The sequence below is a fragment of the Chiloscyllium plagiosum genome, unplaced genomic scaffold, assembly GCF_037043375.1.
Source record: "Chiloscyllium plagiosum isolate Xiang-an unplaced genomic scaffold, Cpla_swu_hap1 HiC_scaffold_19, whole genome shotgun sequence".
Lineage (NCBI taxonomy): Eukaryota > Metazoa > Chordata > Chondrichthyes > Orectolobiformes > Hemiscylliidae > Chiloscyllium > Chiloscyllium plagiosum.
Window position 1 is genome coordinate 75452476 of NW_028270157.1, and position 12189 is coordinate 75464664.

The following is a 12189-nucleotide window of genomic DNA, read 5'->3' on the forward strand; positions in this document are numbered from 1 at the left end:
TGAATCCCTCACCCTGGGCAAAAGCTTGTCTCTATCCCCCCTGTCTATACCCTTCATGATTTTGCAAACCTCAACGAGGTCCCCCCTCAATCTCCTTTTTTCTAATGAAAACAATCCTAACCTACTCAATCTCTCTTCATAGCTAGCACCTTCCATACCAGGCAACATCTTCTCTGCACCCTCTCCAAAGCGTCCACATCCTTTTGGTAATGTGGCAACCAGAACTGTACACAGTATTCTAAATGCGGCTGAACCAATGTCTTGTTCAATTTTAACATGACCTTCCAAGCTCTTATACTCAATACCCTGTCTGATGCTATATGCCTTCTTGATCACTCTATCCACCTGTGCAGCAACCTTCAGGGTATAATGGACCTGAACTCCCAGATCTCTCTGCCCATCAACTTTTCCCAAGGCTCTTCCGTTTACTGTATAATTCACCCTAAAATTAGACTTCACAAAATGCATCACCTCACTTTTGCCTGGATTGAACTCCATCTGCCACCTCTCCGCCCAACTCTCCAGTCTATCTATGTCCTCCTGTATTCTTTGACAGTCCCTTATGCTTTCTGCCACTCCACCAATCTTCATGACATCTGCAAACTTGCTGATCGTACTAACTGTGCCCTCTTCTCGATCATTTATGGATACCACAAACAACAGTGGCCCCAACACTGATCCCTGTGGAACACCACTGGTCACCTTTCTCCATTTCAAGAAACTCCCTTCAACTACTACTCTCTGTCTCCTGTTGCTCAATCAGTTCTTTATCCTCCTAGCTAGAACACCCTGCACACCATGTGACTTCACGTTCTCCATTAGTTTACTGGGGAACCGAATCAAATACCTTACTAAGGACAATGTATATAACATCAACAGCACTTCCTTCATCTATCAACTTGATCAGACAGGGTATTGAGTATAAGAGCTTGGAAGGTCATCCTCAAAGAACTCTATTAAGTTGGTAAGGCATGATCTCCCCCGCACAAAACCATATTGCCTATCACTGATAAGCCCATTCTTTTCCAAGCATAAATGGATTTTATCCTTCAGTACATTCTCCAGCAACTTTCCCATCACTGACGTCAGGCTCACTAGTCTGTAGTTACCCGGAATATCCCTACTACCCTTCTTGAACAGGGGGACAACATGAGCTACTCTCCAGTCCTCCGGCACCTCACCTGTATTTAAGGATGCTGGAAATATATCTGTCAGGGCCCCAGTTATTTCCTCTCTCGCCTCCCTAAGCAACCTGGGATAGATCCCATCTGGTCCTCGGAATTTGTCCACTTTAATAACCTCCAGCATAACCAACACATCTTGCCTACTTATGTCAATGTGATCCAGAGTAATCAAACTTCTATCTCTAATCTCAACATTAATCATGTCCCTCTCTTCAGTGAACACTGATGCAAAGTTATCACACAGAATCTCACCCATCCTCTCAGGTTTGGCACACAGCCTTCCTTCATTATCCTTTAGTGGACCAATCCTTTCTCTATTTACCCGCTTCTTTCTTATATAAGAATAAAAGTCTTTGGGATTCTCTTTAATTCTGCTAGCTAAAGCTATTTCATGACCCCTTTTAGCCTGCTTGATTCCTCATTTAAGACTGGTCCTACTCTTCCGATATTCCTCCAGGGCGCGTCCTGTCCTCAGCTGCCTAGACCTTATGTACGCTTCCCTTTTCTTCTTGGCTAGTCGTACGATTTTTCCTGTCATCCACGGTTCACAAATCTTGCCTTTCCTATCCCTTGCTTTCAACAAGACATGCCCATCCTGCACTATCTTTAACCTATCTTTGAAAGCCTCCCACATCTCAAATGTGGACCTCCCTTCAAATAGCTGTGTCCAATCCACATTTCCAAGCTCCTGCCTAATTTTGATATAATTGGCTTCAGCCCAGTTTATTACTCGTCCCTTAGGACCACTCTCATCTTTGTCTACGAGTATTCTAAAACTTACAGAATTGTGGTCGCTGTTAATGTGATATATATCCTGTCATTTTTCTCAGTAAGAATAGAAGGCAGAATGTTACTGAAATGGATAGAGATTACAGGACTTAATGAAACAATCTGTACTGGAGGGTTCACTCTGACCCATTCGGACATCAGAAGTGTTGTTCCATCTCCCTGATGGTCTGCTCCCTGATGTTCCCAGTGGGCCCATTGCTCTCAGTACACACAGGGTATTTTGATGGGGTTGGTTTGCAGTGGGGAATGCTGAGTTGAAGGGTGTTTTGAAACTAATATCAAAGGGACGACCTTAATCTGAGAGGCCACCCTTTCTCTCTCCGTGGAGACCTGAAGATGACAGGAATGGCTGACTGCTTCTAAATGAAGAGGCTGTTGCTGCTGCCAGGACAGTGGGAATTCACCAACAAAACAAACTATTGTTTTCCTGTTGTCACAAGCTGTTTCAAAGTCTATAAATCATCTTTAGATCCAAACCAAAATTGACAAAACAATAAAGCATAAAGTAAATCATCAGTGAGGGATCTAACAGATTGGCTATTTCCTTCAGTGTAATTTCAATCCCATTAATTTCTCCAGCACTATTTTGTAGTAATATTAATTTCCTTCAATGCTTCCTTCTAGATATATACTTGCAACCCTAGCATTTCTGGGAAATTATCAGTGTGCTCTTCTGTAAAGGCAAAACTAAAATATTTGTTTAACTGCGAAATATTTGTTTAACATTTCAGTGTTTTCCATTATGGATTTATCCCATTTCAGACTGTAAGGATGAAGTCTCTTGAAGAATTTGTCCTCACTTTTTTTTTACATATTTCTAGAGGATTCTACCGTCAATCTTTAATTTGTTTTTGAAAGTTTGCTTCTCATACATTATTTTTGCCCTCATAACCAACTTCCCAGACCTCCTTTGCTGAATTCTACAATGTTCCCAAGCCTCAGGCTTACTATATTCTTTAGAAACTTTATATGGCTCCTCTTTGAAGCTAATCGTATTCTCAATTTCTTTCGTTAGCCATGGTTTTCTTTTGCACTTTGTTTTCCAAAAGGAATGTATAGCTATTGCAATCCATGCATCGCCTATCAATGACACACCCCTCATCTTGTACACACTCCAGGAATTAATAGTCAGAGTATTATTATGAATGTGCTTTGCCATTCGATCTGTAGATTAAAATGATGATTACTGTAGCATCCTCGTTGCATGCATCTCCAATCTCCTGTCATCTCCTCTCTTATCAGTACTGTTTGGAGGCCTCCGAAGAACTTCCACAAATGTCTTCTGTCTTTTGTAACTTTCTCGATGCACCCATATCTGGGGTTCCTGCTCCAATACTTTTTCTCACTATTGAATTGATTCCATCTTTACAACAATATTCGTCAATATTTCTGTTTCTTCTGCTTTCCTTTGCTTTCTACTTTTTTTTTCTTTCATTTCCATCTGTGTTGTTCTAACTGCTGTCTCCCAGTTCTGGTTCCCATCTCCCTACCACTCTGGTTTAAACCCTCCCCCACAGCCTACTGAAAGTTTCCTGTGAGGATATTGGTGCTGGTGCTGCTGTGGTGTAACCTGTCTGGATTGTACACATCCCATCTTCCACAGAATCAGTCCCAGTCCTGAAAAATCCAAATTCCTAACTTTGTTCAATCCCTCAGGCAAACATTCATCTGGTCTGTTCCTATTCCTTGACTCACTAATACATTGCACTAAGAATAAAGCCGAGATTATTCCCTTTGGATTGAAGAGACAAGTCTTTTCCCTGGGGTGGGGAAGTCCAAAACTAGAGGGCATATGTATAACGTGAGAGGGGAAAGATTTAGAAAGGACCTAACAGGGATCTTTTTCAATCATACGGTTGTACAGGTGTGGAATGTATGACCAAAGAAAGTGGTGGAGGCTGGTAAAATTATACAACATTTAAAAGGTATTTGAATGGGGACATGAATAGGAAGGTTAAGAGGGATATGGGTCAAATGCTGGCAAATGGCTGTAGATTACTTTAGGATATTTACTTATCATGGATGAGTTGTTCTAAAGGGTGTGTTTCTATGCTGTACAACTCAATGACTCTATAACTCTATGATGTAATATGGATGATCACAATGTGACATCAATGGAATGAGAGTTCCTTCAGTTGCTCTACCTCGCTTCATTGACATGGCAAATCAATGGAACCATGAGTACACAATCGCAAAACCCTTTCTACTGGGAAAACAAGATGCACCCAGCAGCTCCCTGCTGTATGAGAAAGCATTGTATTCACCTCAACCATCATATATATCCTCCCTCACTGAATAGTGACATTGATGTCGACACACTGGGAGATGATGGATATCTCACACACTCCAGATCTTAGAAGCTGAATGAAACTGTGACCCTAACAGCCTCTGGCAGCACTGTCCTCCCCCTGGTGTGAAGCTGCAGGTCGTGTTGAAGGAGGTGACACTGCTCTGTGACCAGCTCCTTGTTCAGTCAGGGTCCCCTCACACTCTGCTCCTGGGATAAGTGTCGCTGGGGAAGCTGTTCTTCGAAAACCATGGGTGAATACGGCAGATCCCTTTCCCACATACACCTACTGCTTGGTTTCAGAACTTTGCCTCTCTGCAGTGTGTGCTCCATTTGGTTTTGATTTGGTTTAAATTATTGTCACGTGAACCTAAGTACAGTGAAAGGCTTTGTTTGTGAGTAGTACAGATAGATCATAGTAAGCAAGGATATACAGATCACAGGGTGTAAAAAAGCCTTGGACAGAGAAAGGCATACAGTTCACATTATGAAGGACGTGCGCTAGACAAGATCAGGATCAACAAGGTCAGGATTGTTTTAAGTTAGAGAGTCCATCATCAGTCTAATAACAGCAGGGACGAATCTGTTCTTGAACCTGTTGGTGTGGGTGTTCAGGCTTTTGTATCGTGTTTAATGGAAAGGAGTGTAAGAGAGCATTACCGGGGTGGGCGGGGTCATTTAGGATGTTGGCAACCTTTCCGAGGTAGCGAGCTGTTTAACTGAAGTCCATGGATGGGATGTTGATTCCCTGGTACTCTGGGCTGTGCAAACCACCTTCCGTAGTTTCTCACTGTCCTGAGCAGATTATTTGCCATATCAGTCTGTTATGCCAGGTAAATAGTGCGGTGAGGAAGGCATATGGCGTACTGGCTTTTATTGGTAGAGGAATTGAGTTCCGGAGTCCTGAGGTCATGATGCAGTTGTATAAGACTCTGGTGCGGCCGCATCTGGAATATTGTGTGCAGTTTTGGTCGCCATACTATAGGAAGGATGTGGAGGCACTGGAACGGGTGCAGAGGAGGTTTACCAGGATGTTGCCTGGTATGGAAGGAAGATCGTATGAGGAAAGACTGAGACACTTGGGGCTGTTTTCATTAGAGAAAAGAAGGTTTAGGGGTGACTTGATTGAGGTGTACAAGATGATTAGGGGGTTAGATAGGGTTGACAGTGTGAACCTTTTCCCGCGTATGGAGTCGGGTATTACAAGGGGGCATAGCTTTAAATTAAGGGGGGGTAGATATAGGACTGAAGTTAGGGGTAGGTTCTTCACTCAGCGAGTCGTAAGTTCATGGAATGCCCTGCCAGTAGCAGTGGTGGACTCTCCCTCTTTATGGGCATTTAAGCGGGCATTGGATAGGTATATGGAGGATAGTGGGTTAGTATAGGTTAGGTGGGCTTGGATCGGTGCAACATCGAGGGCCAAAGGGCCTGTACTGCGCTGTATTCTTCTATGTTCTATGTTCTATGCATCTGGATAATGTGTTCTCAATGGTGTATCTGGGAAGGTTGGTGCGGGTCCTGATGGACTTGCTAGATTTCCTGAGGAGCCTGAGGAAGAAGAGATTTTGTTCTGCCTTCTTGACAATCACATCTACGTGGGAGGTCCAGGACAGTTTGGCGGTTATCATCACTCTGATGAACTTGAGTCTCTCCACCTCTCAACCTGAGCTCTATTGATGTGTGTGTGTGTGTGTATGTGTGTGTGTGTGTATGTTTGTGTGTGTGTGTGTGTGTGTGGGGGGGGGGCGGTGAGGGGTTGTGTGGGGGTGTTCTCCACCTTCCTTGCTGAAGTTAATGATTACTTTGATTGTTTTTCCGACATTGAGACCGAGGTTATTATCATTGCACCACGTCACCAAGCTCTCTATTTACTTCATGTATTCTGACTGTCATTATTAGATATCTGTCCTGGTGGCGTTTTCAATGAACTTGTAGGTGGCATTTGTTTGGAATTTGGAAACAGAGTCATGGGTGTACAGAGAGTACAGTAGAGAGCTGAGAACTCACCCTTGGGGGGGTTGGGAGGGTTCCAGTTTTGAGTGCTATGTTCACCTTGCAGACCCAGATGCTGTAACTGGACTCCCAAAGCTTCGTCCAGAGTTGAGTCAACAAATCCTCAGGTTCCCTGGATGTCTGAGGCAGCTGACAGCACAACCTCCAGCAAACCAACCCCAGTATCTCCACCAACCTTTCAACAACAGTTGTTGGCCAGAAGTACCTCAGATAAAAAAAGACAAGTGCCATGTCCTTTACAATCAGAACTTGAGGGGCTTCCTCATGTCACTGACTGCATGATCACCTAAGGGGGACAAGCACGACCGCTCAGTGGAAACCAAGTTTCAAAGACCTTTTTCAAAGCAGCTGAAGCCCGCTGTCCACGATTTTGCATGGAATATTGGAAAGTCAACCCTGTAACAAAATTGGACTCATATCCAATACCAAGTTTGGAGGACTGTACAGAGAAAGTTACATCACAAAGTTGGACTTACTGCGTAGTTATTGGCAGGTACCTTTATCAGAGAAAGTGAAAGAAGTTGCTGCATTTGTAACTCCAATTGGGCTATATCAATTCAAAGTGATGCCATTTGGAATGAAGAACATACCACCCACATTCCAAAGATTCACGAATAGAGTGGTGGCTGGTTTAACAAATTGTGCAGTCTATCGGGATGATGTACTATCTTTAGCGAGCCATGGAAAGATCACAAAGTACAGTTGGCAGAGCTCTTTGAATGATTCAGAGAAGCAAAACTGGTAATAAACTTAAACCAAACTGAATTCACAAAGGCAGAGATGATGTTCTTGGGACATAACAAGGAATGCAAAGACGAAGGCCATCGGGGAATTTCCACGACCAGCCTCGAAGAAAGAGGTGCTTCGATATTTGGGATTAAGTGAATTCTACCAGAGGTTTGTTCCAAACTTCAGCAGTTTGGTGGCACCACTAACAGATTTACTGAAGGACGCAAAATTTCTGTGGACAGAACAATGCCAGTAGACATTTGAAAATTTAAAAGCTATATTAACCACTGCACTAGTTTTAGTTACACCAATTTTTTTTGGAACTCTTCAAAGTTGCAATCAATGTGAGCAGTACATGGGTTGGAACTGTACTGCTACAGGAAGATGATGATGGAATTGAACCACGAATTGGCTATGTTACAAAGAAACTCAACACTCACCAGAGAAAACACTCTACCATTGAAAATGAAATATTGAACTTGGTACTGCCTTAAAACATTTTAATGTTTATGTGATGAATGATGTGTCACAGACCATAATCCTCTTACATTGTTTGAACGATTTAAGGACAAAAATATGAGACTATTTCATTGAAGTATTATGTTTCAGACTTTTAATTTGCAAATTTTACATGTTGCGGATTGAAAAATGTGATAGCAAATGTGTTATCGAGGATTAACACGATAAAGTATAAATAAATTTGAACAGATTCCAATGTTATCTGTAGGTGTGTGCAGAAATTAATATGAACTTCGATTAATGTCCTGCGTATTTCATTGTAATGGGATTAAGAATTAGGAAAAAAAATGAAGCCATCTTTTCATTATAATGGTTCATTTGTTTTCTTCAGGGGGAGGTGTTATGAAGTTGAAGGTGTGGACTGTCCCTTTAAGAGAGAGTGAGTACTGTTCTGAACTGAGAGCTCACAAACTGAGAGCTCACATATGACAAACTGTCAGTCAACAGAGTGTACTGGAAAATTGAAAATATCTAACATTTGGCTGTGAAATAGTTACCTGAGTTGGTTGCTGTTTTGACAACAATTCTAATTTAACCAAACAGTTTAAATTATCCCCAAGGATACGAAAACCCAACCGAGTTTGAATTTAATGTGTCTGCCAATGACGAACCAATGAGATGACAGCAGCTTTTTACAATATATATTAATGATATAGAAGATGGTATTTGTAATAACATTAGTAAATTTGCTGATTATACTAAGCTGGGTGGCAGGGTGAAATGTGAGGAAGATGTTAGGAGATGACAGGGTGACCTGGACAGATTAGGTGAGTGGTCAGATACATGGCAGATGCAGTTTAATGTGGATAAATGTATGGTTATCCACTTTGGTGGCAAGAACAGGAAGGCAGATTACTACCTCAATGGAATCAATTTAGGTAAAGGGGCAGTACAAAGAGATCTGGGTGTTCTTGTACACCAGTCAATGAAGGTAAAGGTACAGCAGGTAGTGAAGAAGGCTAATAGCATGCTGGCCTTCATAACAAGAGGGATTGAGTGCAGAAGCAAAGAGGTTCTTCTGCAGCTGTACAGGGCCCTGGTGAAACCACACCTGGGGTATTGTGTGCAGTTCTGGTCTCCAAATTTGAGGAAAGACATTCTGGCTATTGAGGGAGTGCAGCGTAGGTTCACGAGGTCAACTCCTGGAATGACGGGACTACCTTACCCTGAAAGACTGGAGCGACTGGGCTTGTATACCCTTGAGTTTAGAAGACTGAGAGGGGATCTGATTGAGACATATAAGATTATTAAAGGATTGGACACTCTGGAGGCAGGAAACATGTTTCCGCTGATGGGTGAGTGCCGAAACAGAGGACACAGCTTAAAAATATGCAGTAGACCATTTAGGACAGAGATGAGGAGAAACGTCTTCACCCAGAGAGTGGTGGCTGTGTGGAATGCTCTGCCCCAGAGGGCAGTGGAGGCCCAGTCTCTGGATTCATTTATGAAAGAGTTGGATAGAGCTCTCAAGGATAGTGGAATTAAGGGTTATGGAGATAAGGCAGGAACAGGATACTGATTAAGGATGATCAGCCATGATCATATTGAATGGTGGTGCAGGCTCGAAGGGCAGAATGGCCTACTCCTGCACCTATTGTCTATTATCTATTGTTTATGATCTGATGTCGGGCGTGTAAAATAGGCAGACAGTTTGAAGGTCAGGCAGAGTAACTACCATCGAGAGAGCAACTGTCACTTGAAACACTCTATCAAAGGTATCTTTTCAAATGAAACGTATTCACAGTAAAAGAAAGAAGACAATCCAGGGAGATCTGTAGCCAGTAGAAGAAAGACATTGATAATGACAGCTGCTGTATGGTTTTAGAACATAGAACATAGAACAATACAATGCAGAACAGGCCTTTCGGCCCCCAATGTTGCACCTGTGAACTATCCTCAGCTCATTCCCGTACACTATCCCATCATCATCCATATGATTATCCAAAGATTGTTTAAGTGTCCCTAACATTGGCAGGTATGGCATTACACACCCTTACCACTCTCTGAGTAAAGAATCTGCCTCTGCCATCTGTCTTAAATCTATCACCCCTCAATTTGTAGTTATGTCCCCCCGTACACGCTGATGTCATCATCCTAGGAAAAAGACTCTCACTGTCCTCCCTATCTAATCCTCTGATCATCTTGTATGTCTCTATTAAATCCCCTCTTCGCCTTCTTCTTGCCAATGAGAACAGGTTCAAGTCTCTCAGCCTTTCCTCATAAGACCTTCCCTCCAGACCAGGCAACATCCTGGTAAATTTCCTCTGCACCTTTTCCAATGCTTCCACGTCCTTTCTGTAATGCGGCAACCGGAACTGTACACAATATTCTGTAGTTTTGTAGTTTTAGCATGACATTCCGGCTCCAGAACTCAATCCCTCTACCGATGAAACCTAACACACTGTGTGCCTTCTTAACAGCATTATCCACCTTGGTGGCAACTTTCAGGGATCCACTACATGGACTCCAAGATCCCTCTGCACATCCACACTACCAAGAATCTTTCCATTGACCCAGTACTCTGCCTTCCTGTTATTCTTCCCAAAGTGAAGAATAACCTCTCAGCCTAATTCTGTAGTTTATCCAAGTCCCCCTGCAACCTGTAACATTCTTCCACACTGTCCACTACTCCACCGAATTTAGTTTCATATGCAAATCTATTAACCCATCCCCCTATGCGTGCATCTAAATCATTTATAAAAATGACAAACAGCAGTGGTCCCAAAACAGATCCTTGTGGCACACCACTAGTAACCGGGCTCCAGGCCGAATATTTTCCATCAACCACCACTCGCTGCCTTCTTTCAGAAAGCCAGTTTCTAATCCAAACTGCAAAATCACCCTCAATCCCACGTCTCTGCATTTTCTACAACAGCCTACCATGTGGAACCTTATCAAAGGCTTTACTGAAGTCCATTTTGAAATTAAGTTGAAGTAATTTTAGTCAGTGGTTTGTTGCAACAGTATATTGTTATTGAGTTGGAGGCAAATATAAGCAGTTAAGAGAAAGGATGGCAAAGAGCTGTGATTAGTTGTTCTTTAATGTTCGCTTTTCGAGTTAAAGAATAAATTGACATTATTTTCTTTAAATAGTGGAATTTGGGAGTTCTCTTTCACTCATATGTTAACAGATTACGACGCGAGGTGAGCTTTTCTGGGTGTTTGTTTAATTAACAGAAGGGTTCACTGCTATGTCGTAACACCATGCTGAATGGGCCTTCCACGGATGTATATCTCAATATCTCCATTGCATCAGAATGAGGCAAGTGTGTGTGTGTGCGTGTGTGCGTGTGCGTGTGTGTGCGTGTGTGTTACAATGAAACCATTGTCACAGCCAAAACTGAGTTACACATACATCCACGAGGGATACTGTAAGTAGCAAAGACGAGCAGAGGGAATGAACAGGTTCACTGATGCAGTTAGTAGTTGATTCTAAAGTGAATATCTGGATTCAGAGTTTTAGAGGAACATTTACTCGGGCTGTAGGCATATAATTCTTTGGAGTATGCAGCACATTTTTACAGGCTGGTTAAAAAGGTTTTTGGCATGTTGAGTATAGCAGTTGGGAACTCGTGTTAAGATTGGACAGGACTTTGGTGAGGCTTTTTCCTTAATGTTGTGTCCAGTTCTGGTCGCCCCATTATAGGAAGGATGTTATAAAATTAGAGAGGGTTCAGAAGAGATTTTCCAAGGTGTTGCCAGGTATGGAAGGGTTGAGTTAGAAAGAAAGGCTGGATAGGCTGGGACCTTTTACATGGAGCGCAGGATGTTGAGATAGAAGTTGGCAAAATATAGAGAGTGCAGATCGAGTTAATGGTAGCTATCTTTTACCTAGAGTGGGGGATTTCAAGACTAGGGGATGCATTTTTAAAGTGAGAGGAGAAAGATTTTAAAAAGATAGGGTTTCTTTTGTACAGGGACTGGTTTGTTTGTGGAAAGAACTTCCTGAGGAAGGGGTGGATATCGGTACAATTTCAACATTTAAAAGACATTTGGATAGTTGAATGAATAGGAAAGGTTTGGAGGAATATGAGCCAGGAGTAGGCAGGTAGGACTGGTTTAGACTGCGATTATTTTTGGCATAGACTGATTGGAACAAGGATCTGTTTTTGTGCTATGTAACTCTATAACAACAGCGGCAAGGGCTGTTGAGTAATTGAAGAGAACAGTAACACAGTTATACGTGGTTTAACTGAAGTAATAACTGAAGTAACAACTGAATAGTGAGACTTACCAGGGACACCAATGATAGCCAGGATAGGATAATAAAAGTACTGAATAATCACAAGTGCATATAAGATCTGCTGTGATAATGTTATTCGATCATAATATGTAGAAAGATACCAAATATAAAAGGATAAACTCTTGTCCATGTTTGTCACATTCCAGTCCACTATTCTCAGATTCTGATCCATTGTTGGAACACTCCAATCTAAAGTTCTCAGATTCTGAGCTCTCCTTCCCCTCTCTGGAAGGGCTGATCCCTGTTAGTCCTGTGGGTGATGTTCCCACTCTTATTATAGAATAACACATAATACAGAGCCCATTTATAATTAAACAATGAAAACACTCCACTGGGATAATTATAATCCATGGAGACTGACATTAGTCACTGCCAGTGAACAAACAAGTTCAGCTAATACCTTCTTTACATCAATTTAATATCAC

The 12189-nt window shown here is 42.2% G+C and overlaps 1 protein-coding gene across 1 annotated transcript in view; it reads right to left on the bottom strand.

Moving 5' to 3' along the window:
- LOC148146811 (putative G protein-coupled receptor 139) overlaps positions 1-11936 on the bottom strand; it is a 76577-nt gene extending 64641 nt beyond the window's left edge. The window contains exon 1 of the mRNA XM_087996918.1: positions 11756-11936. Coding sequence (XP_087853044.1) covers positions 11756-11936 — 181 coding nt within the window. The remainder of the gene's footprint in view (positions 1-11755) is intronic.
- Positions 11937-12189: the final 253 nt, after the last annotated feature.